This window comes from Dreissena polymorpha, chromosome 12 (assembly GCF_020536995.1).
Source record: "Dreissena polymorpha isolate Duluth1 chromosome 12, UMN_Dpol_1.0, whole genome shotgun sequence".
NCBI lineage: Eukaryota > Metazoa > Mollusca > Bivalvia > Myida > Dreissenidae > Dreissena > Dreissena polymorpha.
In genome coordinates this window covers 62,258,800-62,275,879 of record NC_068366.1, presented here as the reverse complement: position 1 = coordinate 62,275,879, position 17,080 = coordinate 62,258,800, and the positions used below count along the sequence as shown (strand labels likewise).

Genomic DNA, 17,080 nt, shown 5'->3' with positions numbered 1-17,080 from the left:
ATAGACTGCAGTTTCGTTTAGAAGAGATTTCTTTAACGAAAAACTCCATATAGAGAATAACAGGTTACTGCCTGATCTTTTTGTAATATATCAGGCAAGTCTTAGAATAATAAAACGGCGAAGCGATTTTATTCGTGCCGAGCCTGATATATTTAAAAAAGATCAGTCAGTTACCTGTTTTTCTATTTATCATACCTCTACGTCCCAGATTTTACAAAAATAATGAAAAAAAAATCGCTAAAAAGCTGCAGTTTTAGCGGGAAAAGAATATGACTTGTGTCGTTTGAAGCGTTTATAATGACGTCATGAGCACGCGCTTTAATATTTGTAAAAGAAATGTTTTTTGCTGTTTGTGTTGCAGTTTGTTTTCAAAATATAGTACATCTTGGTATCAAATTGTTTGTTTTGTTGAATCTGATTCGATTTTACTAAACACTGAATACTTTATAGTTGATTCCGAGTAATATGACCATCCTCCACACATGACTGATATAAGAACTTCCTGTTGAATATGATATAAAAATATATCAGGCAACGTTATATCAGGCAGATATCAATGCGGTGGTATGATAAAATAGCGGAAAGTGTTGCCCTTTGCGGATTGCACAAGCTGTGCAGGAACGATACTTTAAGCACATGGTTTTCCAAGAGTATGGTGACCATGTGTAAGAACATCGCCAGAACGGGGTATGTATGTTTTTTTTGATGTGTTCAACTTTGCCGTGTTCGGGAATGTATGGTTGCCATCTGATTTAACTTCACTAATCCGGACACGTTGCCAGTCTGCAATTTTAGTCAATAACATATTGTTATTCTGGTACGGAGTAGATGCTTTGAGTTATACCTGTAGGCAATGAAAGACAAGAGAAGTGAACGTGCATTAAAGTGATACCATGAACCTTGATACTGTACCTGATAATAAATGTAACGTGTGAGAATTTTCACATTTTATTCAAATTATTGCTATAACTACTGCTGTATATAATATGAATATATGCATTATCAAGTCATATGGTTTCGGACAACGTTCACTAAGTAATATAATAAATAAGTGGTCAACCAAATAAGTTTGCTGAGTCCAGTTAATATATTTATTGCACATAAAAGCGTTAGGTAGTTCATTGGGCTAAAACTAACGATGTGATATTTTTCACTCAAACGAAATTGTTATTATGTCAATAACACATTGCATGTGTTCGAAGCATAATGAAGTTTTATGTTAACGATGCTGTTTTTAATTGATGAAGTAATGTAAATATCTTCTTTAAATCCACAGCGACCCGAACCAACCGGAAGACGGTCGCCGGTTTACCAACGCCACTTGGGTCGAATATGACCTTAACTCTCAGAGCTTCCTACAGTTCACCAATCAGGGAGCACTTCCGGGATCAAGACCCGAAGCGCGCCGGATGCAGCTGTGGTCGGACCTAATACCGAAAATATCCCTAATGCAGACTCCCAACGCACACGTCGAAGGGACGGTTCACGTACCTGAAATCATAATTGGGAAAGTATTCTCGCGACAAGTAACCCTCGCAATTGTATTCGATTTTGTTTAAAGCAAACTGTTCCTGTATATAAATATATATTCAACTGTCATAAAGCACTATACAAGCACCTCTTGCATGATGTTGTATCAATAAACGTGAACACAATTGTTATGCGTCTTTTCTTTAATGCTTTTTATTTTGGTTAAATAGTAAATACATAATCTTTAACCACACGATGTGGTTTTTGTTGAAGATTTTGCAGTAACACCATGGATATATTAACATGTGATATTGGTAACAAAAAAAATATTAACCCCTAATAAGTTAACTAAATCCTTGAAAACTTGACATCCAAAACACCCAAACGTGGTGTGTTATTGCGCCTCGAGTACTGTAGTCTTGGGGGGGGGGGGGGGGGGGGGGGCGGGGGCTTAGAGCGGATGATGTTTTGAATCTGCTCACTGTGAACCGAGACACTACATAAATGGCACTAACATACGCATGAACTGACAGCTTCCTCTTTTACCATACTTTGAAGTGTGGCAACACATTTAAATATCGGCTTATTGGTCCTTATTTGTTTACACGGCTACTGCATATTTTGCTTTTACATCACAGTTTTGTTACTTTTGTCTTTTTATATGCCACCGAAACTAAATAATGGCGACTTATATAATTAAATTTTTTGAAGTTGTAGCAACTTATTATTTGAGTGATTTGGTTTGGGTTTTTCTTCGACAAAATGATTTAGAATGGGGATCTTGAGGGAAGCTCTCATCATTATGGTGAAACTTCCCACGTTCAAGTAACAATTCAAGACATCGGGCAATTTGTCATTCTCTTTCACTGCGGTTCATTACATTCACCTCTGTCGTGGACTCACGGACTACTTTCTACCGCACGTGACTTTAAGTCACATGATCATAGTCGCATATTCAAAATGACCGCGCCCATCGGCTTTGCTTTATCTGATAGTATTTGAAGTTTACAACTGGGCGTGTGCTATTAAATTTTATTTCATGCATATATTTAATTAAATGAACATATTGCAATATTAACAATGAGTCAAAGCTGTATATCTTTATTAGAAAATAATATACAATTATCCAAAAGCATCAATAATTAGTTGCTGCTTTGACAAGATTTTGAGTGAATGAGAAATGTTGAATATAAATATTGACCAAAGTAAACAGTCTGTTTATGTTTTACCAATGCAATGCCAGTTTGGTACACAAAGACCCTGAAGATGTTTACTCAATTAAACTAATTCTATGGTAAAATACACCTCTTAAAATAAATTGCAGGCCAACACCAGTACAGTTGTTATGTTATTGTTGTTTTAACAATATACATTTCATTGTCCCATGCCTTTCCTGAAAGGGGACAACTGAAAGCGTCTATCATACACTTACAAGTTCTTTTCAGGAATATTTTAATAATACAAAATTATATAAGAGAAATATGACAATCTTTCAACAAAGTACAGAATCAAAACTGCACAGAATCAAGCTGCTATAACATAAATTCAATTCTTAACATGTTTTTTTTAATAAATAATAAATCACCATACTTGTAATACTCATGCCTTTTCCCCGGCTCTTTAAGCACCAATGTGCCTAAATCTTTAATTTATTACTTTATCTTACCAATTTGTGTTGCTGTAATTCTTCAATATAATGAAAGACATTAAATTAAAAAGATTCATCAGGTTTTTAAAGGCTGATTAGTTTAAATATATATTTGTTCAATTATTGCACTTTCTTAAGTACAGTAACATTTGATTAAGTGCCTAAAATTAAACAAATTCAAAGGGGTAACCCATTACCCGGTGAATCACACATATTTTTCCCTGTACTATAGCAAATTTCTGGAGAAAGACCTAAATTGCTGATTTTCTTTGCACGTGTAGAGGATGAGTTTAATAATAGAAAACAATCAGAGAAAAAGGGACGTACGTGGGGTGTAAATTCGAATGTCCTTAATTAATACTTTTTTCTTTCATACACTTGCATACTTTTCCATAATGAAATGAAACGTGACATATTTATTTTATACTGTTTGTATTAAGACGATGTACTTATGTATAAGTCTAAATAAAATGTCTGTTCTGTTCTGTTCATAATTTATAACTGATTAAAATAAAAAGGAAAACACAACTTGACTTGATTTTAATCCCGTATGTTCAGCTTTATTTATGTTTCAACATACAGTACCATACCAATAGCTCATTTTTTGAGTCTCCCTGCCCTTCCTAGGCCCCCCCCCCTGCCATTTTTTTTACATAGGATAATTAATAAATCTCTTATAACATTGTATTTCATTTATTCCTCATTGAAGACATTATATTTGAATGGTTTAATAATGGTTAAATAATAATGAGAACAATATATTCTAACAATTATTAATAACATATAAATTAACATGCAACAGGAAGCATTCCAGAAATGCCCGCGAGCTCGAAAGTGCCCTTTTGACAATATACTGCGCGTCGATAGTGCCCTTTTGACAACCCCCCCCCTGCCCTTTTCAAATCCTAGCTGTATTGTGAATAATTTGTATATGAGGCCTATTGTACCACAAGCTGTTTCAGAATATCAACTTGCTTGGAAAAATAAAACTTTAAAAAAATCATGATACATGTATAGTACCTTAAGAATGTGTCTAAATTTAATCTTAGTTATTTATCAAAATTAAAGATAACGCATGTATCCTAGTTAACCTATTTAAAGAAAAATGTAAGAAAATTACACCTATTTCAAATTGGGTTGACTGGGAAGTATTCTCTCTTGAAATACAAGGGTAGGAATGAAGACTTCAGCAACGTTAAGCATTCATTTATCATAATTTTTTATATCTTTAAGTGGCAATAAGACCTAGAACTGCAGTTCATACATTTATAGTTTTTAGCATTGTGAACAGAAACAAACCTCTACTATTCTACATGTACATGTAGGTTAGTCAATTTGTTCAAAACTTGATATAAATGAACAATAGTATGATCCCACAATGGTGGCAGTTCCAAATTAGCAAATTACCTCAATAGTAATTAATTACATATTTTATTGTACACATGCAAACAGCATGAGAATAGACATTGGCAATAGCGAGGGGTAAAAGATTCGAGCTCCGGATTGGCTGTACAATTTTCCCATCCTGCAAAATTTGGTGCCCAATGTGGGACCATGGCACAAGCCATTCTCAACAAAATCTGTTCATATTTTGAATGGATCAGGTTTACAATGATCCCTTGAATTCTCAAAAAAATTCCAGCTTGGCAGAGGAGAATGTCAGTGCACGAACTTAGTGATTGTCACTAAAGGGGAGATGTTTTGTGGCGTATGATTAGCTCAACCAGAAGAGCAAGGGATCCCAATTTGAAATTCCAGACTGGCTGCACAATTTTCTCATCCTGTGTCATCTAAACATAAAATACCATAGTATATTTACAATGCACACTATTTATTATGCTCGAGCATTAACTATGTGTATAATTTTTACGACAGGAGTTTGAAATTCTATCCATAAAGCTAATTTTATGGCAAAAATATATATATATATATATATATATATATATATATATATATATATATATATATATACAGTACATATTATATCAGATTTTTTAAATGAAAAATGTTGTTTTATGACATATTGATAGTGTTAAAGTGACTTGGCCACGCGCCCAATATCTGTGCAATGATACAGTAAGCATATACAAAATAATAATTTATTTACTTATTAGTGTTTTTTTTCTTCAAAAGATTATGCTTTTCCAACGTGCAGACTTTCGATATATTCCCATAGTCAGCTATTTCATTTGATTACACATTTAACATAAACATACACAATGAGACGTAGATGTAATCTACGTCTCTGATACACTATATTAAACTGTCAATGAGTTTGTAGATTAACACAAGTTTTTCATCACCATTTCGGCCTTTGTTTACATTTTAGCGGAATGATGCTCTCTGCGAAAATGGGCATGAAAATAGTTCTCATAATTGTTATTTATTATGTCGATAAATTAACAAAATATGCAGTTTTTAAGGCAATTACTTAAAAATATTATGCTTGGGGTCCTAGATATTTCCATGAAAGAGCGTACAATAACTTTGATGTGTTTCGCCAAAATTCCTGGCATTGAGCCCGTTGCAGAGATGTATGTTGAGGCACGAACGACAACTATGCTAGGAGAATGGCAATGTGTGTGACTGAACTGAAGAGCCGTACGGTCGATCGGATGCTGCCATATATTGTAAATAAAGTACCTTTGGTTAAATTATGTCAACAATCACTGCGGGATTTTGACCCCAATGAAACTCCCGTTGAGATTAAAACAAATGGGGTGTAGAAATAATAAATGTTTTAACATATGTCTTTGAGATACAGGGAGCCGTCCAATATGCCAGTTATAGGGTATGGTTTTTTACGTTAGGTCCACTCATTGTTTCGCATTGTCGTCATTTTGATAACTAGGCTAAAACGCGATAACACGATACTAAGTAGCGATAACAAGAGATCGTAATCTCGAGGATTCTCATCTCGAACTCGTATTCTCGCCCTTGCTTGTGTTTGTTTTTTCAAAGTTATGATATGTGAAAAAAAGATTCAAGAACACTTAATTAATATTGCGATCTCGCATCGTATTCTCGCCACATCACATTGTAATGTTGCCATCTTGCAACGTCTACTCGCACTTTCGCATCGTATTATCGCTACCTCGCCCCGTGATTAAACCCTATCGACCTTTGAATTAAAATGGTAACAGCGTGTAAAAACTAAGCGTAGGTACGATATTCCGATGCAACGTCGCGAAATTTCGATATGAGATAGCGATGATACGATGAGTTTAGCGAAACAACGATACGAGATCACAATATTAATATTTCGGTAAATATGCACAGAAATGTCATATCGTATCGCTGAACAGACCAATATTACCATAAAAAGTGAAATCGCGATCTAGCATCGTGTGCTCGTGTCCTCGCATCGGGAGTTTGCTACTCGCATCGTTTTCTCGCGTTTTCGCCTTTGCAATCAAAATGCAAAACAAAGAGTGGCCCTAACTTAATACCATTATGAAGTTAAGAGTGGCAACACTTGGGTTGGAAGAAGCCTTTTTTTCAAGAAAAAAAAGTTGTGAAGCGATCACAAGGACGTTGATTCCGAACTGAATTCCTAAGTAATGACATAAAGATTCCTCTAAGGGTTGGCACAAATATATATGTAACATATACTCTCAACCTTTCTGTCCAAAACACTGACTATGGAGATTTGGCTCAATGCAATAAAACCTTTGCAAATGGTTACATTTATTTTTGAGCCCATCATTATTATTATGAATTATGAATATTCGAATCGCGAACTTATGTTCTCGCCCTTGTTTGTTTTTCAAATATCGGATATACAAGCACAAGAATCAAGAACAAAATATAACAATTTAATAACTGTAAATTCATTGAATGCTATGTGTATAAGCTGGTAAGGAAAAACAATCAACTTTACGTTTAACGGATATAAAACAGCTTACTTAATGCAGACTTTATCCAACTTATATCCGCCGTTTTAAAGGTATAACGTTTGACGTGCTGAGAGATATTGGAAATTGGATATTGGATATTCCTAAAACTAACAAAGCGAAGATCGAAATTCGAAGATCAAGCTGGTGACATAGACGTTCAAATGTGAAAAGCGAACACATTTAGTAATATAAATTTATACTAAGCATGCACGGTCGCACCCATTAGGCGGTAGTACGGCGATTATGAAACATCACGACAACACAAAATTACGAAAAAGCGTTTATTTTCTGTTTCCGCATTTTGTGTCATATCCATGTATTGGCTTTATTTTTCGATGTCAGTGGATGTACGGGAAGGACATATCTCCGCCCGCCTATGCTCAAATAATAGGAGGGCATAAATCCATGGGAAACCTGTCCTGCATATTATGTTTATTTGTTACAGATATTCAATAGCTTCACATTAAGGTCTCAAAATCTAAGAGACAATGCGTAATATTAAACACTTTATTGCGCGCAATTACCCGTGATTTTTGTATTAAATATATTATGTTATTCAACATAATTACCAACGGTGATATATAAAGCAATATCGCTTTTTCATATTTTGTATGTGCACATTCAAAATAGTGTATGCATTTATTAGCTACATTATTGCACTCGCTTGCAACACAACACATTCCATCTTACAGCATTTCGAAATCAGCGCTGAGTTAGTCTAGATGATATGGTCTAGAACGAAAGCACGACTTTTTTAATGCAATGAAATTTTGGAATGAAGTAATTGATTACATTAATGTATGACTGTTTACATATTGTATTTGGCATAGGTGTTTAATCCAGCTTTTCACCTTAAATTACTTTTACACAACGCCAGCTGACCCGAATTAATACTCTTCATTTATTTCATTGGCTGATTTGAGCATAATCCCCCAGAACATTGGCAACATCACCGCGTCCTTTAAGTATAAGATGTAACACTGTTCAGTATAGAGAGATAAGGACACATTTTTGACCCGTTACAATTAAGCATTACCGGTAAATTCCATCCCCAAGACTAGAAGGGTCAAAACTGGGTCTGTAAATCGTCAGTGAAAGACAGAATGTACTATGAATAAACGCTTTGTGTTGATAACACAGCGTTTCTTTCAATATATCCAAACAAGCATCAATTTAATGGAAAGAATTAAATGAAAACCTATCGTTAAAAGAAATTTTTCTTATTTTGTGAGACAAAACTACCAAAATAATATAGTGCCCAAGTTAAAAGGGAAATCGGTTAATTATATAGCCATTTATTTGTTACGTTTGCAAGCCAAAATAGGTTGCCGACATTTGTCAGTTGTCTAGGAATAACATATTGTCACTTTAATTTTTTATCGCCAATTATCGTGGTTTGATGTTCCATTTACAAGACGCAATGAGGTTTTTAAAGACCCACGTCATGCGAAAATGAATCTTAGAACATAAACTGCCAGCGTGCCTCAAGCCCAGCCAAGGCATCCGTGCAGTCTTGTCAGGATATGCATACTGAATAACCTACTCTGGACATACCACGAAACCTTGCGTGTTTTTTAGAGCGGAAAGCGTAGCCATTGACCAGACAACGCAGTTGCATATGCAATCAGACCAATTTTCGCATGACGAGGATTTAACAGTGTTATTTGAATGTGTGGAAAGAAAACTGAGTTCATGTGAGGACATACATGATCTCATGTAGTAAAATTTGTATCTACGAACACTATTATGTGGTTTAATATACATGCACTCCATAACAAACATTTCGTGCGGTGTATATAAGACTTTTAGGTTAAAAAAGAACTAAGCAATACTCTAATATTTGTTTTTTATTTAATATTAACTTAGCAACGTCCATTTTCAATCTTCATTTCAAAGTCATGACAAAGCCGAATGTCTTTCTTGAATAAGCTGCAGAGATAAGCGCAATGCGAACGTGACATGGACTTGTATCATCTATGTAAACGTGTAAATATATGCAATCAAATAACATAATGGTTCAATAAATACGACGGATAACAGAATAGCAAGGGTAAAAACTTATGCATTATCTATTTTTTTTAATGAAATGGGCCTTTTCACGTTTTGTTAAATGGACAAAAGTTATGATATTTGTGAGGAAACAGTGATACTGAACATTAACCATGCTCTAAAATATCCATAGTATGCATCGTTTGACGATTTAAAAACCTGACAATTATAAAGCGTTGCAATGCAAAACGATTCAATAATTTGGAGAGTTCTGTTGTTGTCGTTATATTTTGGGATTCTACGAGGATTGCTTATATAAAGTATAAAATACATCACTAATTGAATGAGCACTGATGGCCGAGTGGTCTAAGCGATAGACGTTTACTCCAGGGTCAGTGGTTCAAGCCCAGTTGAGGGTTAATTTTTCTTTTTTAAATTTTATTCTTGTTTTTACTGGAACTTTTTAGATCCAATGTTTACATTAATTAATATAAAGCATTTAATGACAAACTTCAATACATGCCAAAAATCTGTGCAAATGACCCTTTAACGGTTTATGAATAATCAAGACATAATTTTCGGCTTTGTCTTATTTTACTTGCAAAAATTTTAATTTTCGTGTCATTTGGTGAAATTTGTATATTAAGGTGATACAGACTGATCTTAAACCATAAACATATATGTATTAAATCTCAGTTCATTGACTGACATTTGATCAAACTAGTAGAGAAAAATAAAGAACTTTATCGAATATAATACATCTCACCTAAGGAGCATTCACTAAAAAATGCAGGATAATGTTGAATAGTTAAAACTTGTGAATTCAAGATTTGCGTAAATCTACCTTGATGAATACAATCTTGTGAAGTGACCATCCCTAAGGAACGGCCATTTCGAAGTATAACTTACATCAAATAGAACAAACACATATATTCAAATGATGAGGCATTGCGTTCAGTTTCGTTTGTGTAGAATGTTTCGCCATATTCAAAAATGCATGTATTTCATATGTCATAGAACGGCTGTCAGATACCCTACCTACATACGTCCAGTGTGAGCTGGTTGACCAGTATTAAGTGCGCATAACAGACTCGTACTCAGACCCTGGGGCCCGGGCCCCCCAGCTGGCTGTAGAGTTTGGGAAAAAATAATGAGCCGTCTTTGTGAGACAATAGTTGATGTAATACGTTAAGTAACACGTATTTTATCCCATCTTGTTCAAGACTAGTGTATTACCCGAAAGATACCCATCAGCGTCAATTTTGTCCGTTACCTTTTCTGTATTGTATCTGAACTATCAATAAATAAATAATAAAACCTTGGCACTCAATATTGTATGTTAGAAACTGTGTTCGGTGTTTTATAAGTGAAATCAATGAGTTTTGTAAAACATGACAGTTGCAAATCAAACCTCTTTATTAACAGTTGTTCGCGTAGCGTAGCGAATAGCTCATGTTGTTGCTGAAAATTTCAAGTCGGTTCGTGCTATCTACGGAAAGCCTACTACCCGCCACCTATTCCGTATTCGCGCGAGAAAGTGTTGCATAATTTATTCAAGAGGTTTGAGTTGTCCAACAAATCGAAACATTATGTGAATATCGTGTTTAATGGAAAAGTTACGAACGGAGCTTATATAGAAAAGAATCAATAAACAATGATTGTTTTATACGTGTCGCGGAAAAGATTGTTTATGAATGATTAAAATACTCCTCTTTCTGCTGCGTCTTAATGACATAGTACAGGTCATTCATAATCTGAGGCTATTAATAGATTCGGGAAAACAACGCAATAGTATAAGGTTACGCTTGTTTATATTCTCAATTTATAAAACGTTGAACATGAGTTCAACAATAACTTCAGGGATACGATATAAAATAACTAAAATGCTATATAATCGCCAAAACCGAATATAACAAACAATTAAATATAACACGAATGATCTATTTCGTAACCTCGTTCATGCTTCTACAGCGCGGATTTCTGGGAAACGTTCTTTTGTTCTCAACAGCTAGCGGCGATCTTTTGTATTTACGAGTGCAACCAACGCAATAGTAGAAGGTTAAGCTTGTTTATATTCACATTTCTCAATTTATAAAACGTTGGCATGAGTTCACCAATTACTACAGGTATACTATAGACAACCTCAAAAATGCTTTATAATCGCTAAAACCGAAAACAACTAATAAAAACAAGAACTCGTTTTAAAATGTAGTCGGCGTAAACGCTGACTTTGAAATAAAGTTTGCAGTTTACTTTTTTAAATAAATAAATAAAATGAAAACACAAGTTTAACTATTGTGTGTTTTTGTCACTTGTAATTTGCATATTCACCACATGAAATGTGTGTTATCATTGTCAAACCACACATTAGTCTAAGTTGATAAAAATATACTACGGGAGTGCACATCATATGTGTTCTCACATGTCTTATTATGAGTATATTTCTTCACTATCGAAATATATCGTATATTAATATTTGATTTAAACGCAGTTTTCTTTCGACACATTTAAATCACACTTTCATAGCCGTTTTCATGCGAAAATGGTTCTTATGCGTTTCGGCCAGCGTTTCTTAAACCCAACATGTGCATTTGCGCAGTCAGGTCAGAGACGATGCTGTTCGTTATAACATCACTCAATGTGTTATGGTGTCATTATGTATCTCCTGACCAGACTGAGAGATGCGCAGGCTGAGTGGGCTATATATATATGGGCGCATATGGAATAAAACCCACTTTTGCATGACGAGGGTCATTAAAATCTCATTGCGAATTGTAAATGGCACATTTTAGCACAAAGCTTTTCGATACAAAATTGAATTCAAAATAGCAATCATATAAAAAAGGGCGTTCAGGAACGATTTCCAGACGTGCTGACCGAGTACGGTAAACATTGTGGTTGGATAATTAAACGATTTTCCTCTTATCGTGACACTATACTATTTCGGTAATGATTTTTTTCTCATCTTGAAAGCAAAAACTGAAATTCTGCGAGATAGATTTTAACGCGTAATTGTAACTGGGCCACAATTTGTGTCGCTTGAACATACAGAGAGTAGTCCGGCATTTCTTACACTGGACAGTTCAGAGGTTTTATCTCGAATCAGCCTATGAAATATTCAAATATATTCATGCGTGTCTGCTGACGTTATGTAAAAGTCATTAAGATGAAAACCTGAGTAAAACAGCTAAGCCGAAAAAGCGCATTAGTGCTCTATACCTATGTTTAGGTCAGCGTTGTTGAAAACGTGTGAACTGCTATAGTTACAAGTAATGCATAAACAGCAATGTACTGGTCAACAGGGCTGTCTTAATGACAACCTAATTCGTGAGTAAAAAATATTGCTCGCAGATTTATTTATTTATTTATTTTCATCAATGATTGAATTTGTATATGGTGTCAAAAATCAAAAGTTGTGTACAGGGAATTTTCATCATGAAATTATATTCTTAGTGAGATAAGTATTCGATATTCCAATAATATTCATTTAATATGATGGTGATTGCAAATTGTATTTATATTCTGTTGCAACTACCATTTTCATAATACTTTCTATGCTTTCAGAACGTCCAAAAAGGGCTAGGTTGTTGTTATTTTGTCTAAGTTATCTTTATGAAATAAATAGGATGATAAAACGTGCACACAAAGCTCGATCCGTGCGTTATGACACACTTTTTATAAATTTGAATGGCCTGTGTTCATTTCAAACTTGCGATTAATTTTGAAAAATGAATTGCGTCTTAAATTATGCAATAGCGAACAACTTTAATGCCTTCAGCGCTTTGATTTATATCTATAGTTATCAAGGATTTAGTTGACTCATTAGGGGTTTAAATGTTTGTTGTTACCAATATCACATGGTAATAAATCCATATGTGTTATCTTCAACCAACATCGTGTGGTTAAAGATTGTGTGTATACTATTTGATGGAATCAAATGCAGTCACAGAAAAGACGCGTAACACTTTCAAATAGATGATTCAAAGTCATTTCTAGCAGGGGCCAAATATTTGAAACACAATAGGGTTATCTTCGCATACTTTCATTGCAGTTCGCAGTTTTTGGCATATTACATTACAAAAAACCATGAATCACGTTGTTAATTTATCATCGAAAGCACTTTGCACACACCATACATACATAATTTTATAGCATATTAAGGTTTGTTCTGGAAAAGGTTAAAGCTCGTACATTTGTGTTAAACAGTTAATTAATTGTGTCTTAAAATTGCTAATAATATTAACACACTAGTTTGATGGTAATTTGGCGGATTGTTTAGTGTTACATTATTATGAAATATGAAACATTGCATAACTATTGGGTCTAGTTTACTTATTCCTAATATAGCCTGATATATTGTTTTGGGCTAATTTTTTTCAACGTATATGGATACAGCAGCATGAGAAAGCGTTGCTTGTATAGTGCTTTATGACAGTTGAATATATATATATATATATATATATATATATATATATATAGATATATATATATATAGTATATATATATATATATAGATATATATATATATATATACATATATATATATATAGATATATATATATATATATATATATATATATTATATATATATATATATATATATATATATATAATATATATCTATATATATATATATATATATATATAAATTAGTAGTTTGCTTTAACAGAATCGAATACAATTGTGAGGGTTAATTGTCGCGATAATTATTTCCCAATTATTATTTCAGGTACGTGAACCGTCCCTGTGCCGTGTGGTTGGGGAGTCTCCATAAGGGTTATTGTCGGTATGAGGTCCGACCACAGCTGCATCCGGCGCGCTTGAAATCGAGACCCCGGAAGTGCTCCATGATTGGTGAACTGTAGGAAGCTCTGAGAGTGAAGGTCATACTCGGCCCAAGGAGCGTTGGTAAATCGGCGGGCGTCGCTCGGTTTGTTTGGGTCCCTGTGGATGTAAAACACATGCCTACTTGACTTTATAAATGTCCATCACTCGTTCAGTTTCACAATGTCCTTGGTGAATAGAGGTTGTTTTGAGGTCCAACAATCCTTGATTGAATCAATTTCAATTTTACATGTCACTCATTCTTTGTCCAAAATTTCATATGAAGATTTCAGAAAAAAATCTTGATATGCCGGATATGAAGTGTCTTTCATAGCACTTTGAAATTTTGACATATACAGAAACACGTGTTCATACAGTCTTACTTGTTAATTGTTTTAAACAAGAATATCAGTGGAACTGATGGATGCTCCCCGATGATGCGCTTTGTCAATCTATGTGTTAATAACCACCTTAATAACAATCTATTATTAGCCTCTGTAACCTTGACCTCAGTGACCTCAAACCTCATCAAAAGGAAGAGGTCCATGCAAGGTACCTACATGCCAAATATGCAAGAGATCGGTAAAATATTGAAGGCGCTATGAGAAACTGTAACACAATTGTGACGGAAAAATATCTATTATTAGCCTCGTTGACCTTGACCCCAGTGACCTCAAAACTCATCAAAAGGTAGAGGTCCATGAAAGGTACCTACATGCTAAATATGTAAGAGATCGGAACAATATTGGAGGTGCTATGAAAAACTGTAACAATATTGTGACGGAAAATGCTATTATTAGCCTCGATGACCTTGACCCCAGTGACCTCAAACCTCATCAGAAGGTAGAGGTCCATGCAAGGTACCTACATGCCAAAAATGTTAGCGATTGGAAAAATATTGAAGGTGCTATGAGAAACTGTAACAAAAGTGTGACGGAAAAATCTATTATTAGCCCCGGTGACCTTGACCTTGACCCCAGCGACCTCAAACCTCATGAAAAGGTAGAGGTCCATGCAAGGTACCTACATGCCAAATATGTAAGAGATCGGTAAAATATTGAAGGCGCTATGAGAAACTGTAACAAAAGTGTGACGGAAGGAAGGAAGGAAGGAACTACAAACTGGCAACTATAAGCTCCCCGAAAATTTTCGGGGAGCATAAAAAGGAATCTTTAAAGACATCCTAAGGATGCGCAATTCACATAGGCGTTAAAGAGAAGATACAAATACAACTTTCGAGAGAACGCACGGACGGACGGACAGACAAGTGAATTCTTAATGCCTCACATGAGGGGACATAACAACAACTTTTTTAATATTGAAAACTGACAACGTACCCGGACTTTGCGAAGTTCGTCCACATGGTAACCATGCCCCTGGCGAGTCGCCGCTCCTGTTCTGTGTAGTTTCCGGTACGTTGAGGTCCGGCGAACAGCGGATAGCAGAACACGAACTGAATGTCGTCTGCGTGGGTTGAACCTTGAAACAACAATGCAAATTTATGACAAAGCTACAAACCAGGAGGGTCGTGAAAAATTGTTTAAACGAATAAAAAACAATTCCGAAAAGTAGTGTACTGTATAAATTGCAATAATTTATGTAAGTATTTAGTACAGGCATCAATGGATTAAATATTATTTATAGCCATCGTCTGATACATATAAGTATGCATACACGAGTTATTGTTAAACTTATTTAATTACCTTGTATCCAGTTGGGTGTCGGTAGTATATGCGTGGTGGGAACAGCGCTCAGTTCGTACAAATACGTCTTCCCCTTCCGGAGCGCCGCGTGCCCTTTCACCGTGGACACGGCCGGAAAGAAGAACACCGAGTCACTCCAAATATTTATGGTACTGGACCATAGGGTGGCGCTGTCATTCGGATGCTGCCAGTCCGTGTACTCAAAATCAAGAAGGTTTCGCATTATGGCGGCAATGTTGTCGTTCTTTGGTTTGATGGCGTCAGAGATTGTATGAGGTATGATAATACCGGTAAACTGCGCTCGTGTTAAGTTAAAAGTGTTTATGTCTGTAACGTTAAGAGTAGATGACAAAGCAAACAGATTCAACACGCCGTCGAAATTGTTCATGCCAATAATAAGGTCCAAAGACGCGAAGAAATTTCGCGCGTTGTGAGTCTGAGAATCATTGCCAAACACTATTTCATGCGGGGACGCTATAAGAAAGTCCCGATCTACAACTGGTTTCCAATATGAAAATTCATCGTCTTGGAGTTGTCGTGGCGTCAGGGCGCGAATACATTCTAAAGGGTTCGGTGCCCGGTCGCAGCCTGTCTTGGAAATAAACGGATTCGCGTTTGGTGAAGGGTGGACACTCCTGCCAGCAAGCGCGGAACCACTCTGAGCAATTACACGCTGAAAGAAGCCTTGATTACCCGGATATAGAGACTGGAATACAACCGACGCTCCACCTGCCGATTCACCAAATATCGTGACGTCATTGGGATTTCCGAGCTAAAAGCTTGTATGTTATCATGGACCCATTTGATTCCTAGGTGCTGATCCCAAAGTCCCTGATTACCCGGAAGTTTCCCATCGGCGCTCTGAATGAATCCGAACATTCCAAGCCTGTAGTTAACTGTAACCACGATGACGTTACCAAACGCACTGATGCCTTCTCCTTGATAGTCTTTGGCTGCGCCTTGTACGAACGCGCCCCCGTGGATCCAAATCATCACCGGAAGTGAAACGTTCTTCTCAAATCTATGAGGTACAAACACATTAAGTGTCAAACAGTCTTCCGTGAAGTTAATGTACCCTCCGTACACCTTAAAGTGTGCAGAAGAAGGAAAGCACGCCATAGGTACCTTGGTAGCGTCGAAAACGCTCAAAAATGGCGCCTTGGGAATCGGCTTCTTGAAGCGATTTTCGCCTGCTGTTGATTCTGCGAATGGAATACTGCGGAATGTTGACATCCTGTACTGGTGTCCGTCCACTGTCAGTGTCTCTTCCAGACCGGAAATAGGTCCCACGGGCGTCTGGACTGTGATACAAACCGCACATCGAAACATAATCACTACAATCGTCATACAAGCTGACACACGCAAACAATAACCTGTCATTTTAAACTATCAGCAACAATTCTTCCAACGAAGTTTGTAAGATGAATTTAATTATAATATAGCTGACTATTTATATGTATCGCTCTTATCTGCGTTTGGTTACTTAATTTAAAAGGTATTACGAAACTGATATCACAAAAGAAATATGTGTCCTAATTTTTATCATATGA

At 35.7% G+C, this 17,080-nt stretch overlaps 2 protein-coding genes across 7 annotated transcripts in view; one reads left to right on the top strand and one right to left on the bottom strand.

The window, feature by feature from the left end:
• LOC127853276 (cholinesterase 2-like) overlaps positions 1 to 17,080 on the top strand; it is a 310,270-nt gene that overhangs the window by 204,606 nt on the left and 88,584 nt on the right. The window lies entirely within an intron of this gene.
• The window catches only part of LOC127853278 (cholinesterase 2-like), a 100,524-nt gene that overhangs the window by 10,446 nt on the left and 72,998 nt on the right, over positions 1 to 17,080 (bottom strand). The window contains exon 2 of the mRNA XM_052387652.1: positions 16,344 to 16,813. Coding sequence (XP_052243612.1) covers positions 16,344 to 16,813 — 470 coding nt within the window. The remainder of the gene's footprint in view (positions 1 to 16,343; positions 16,814 to 17,080) is intronic.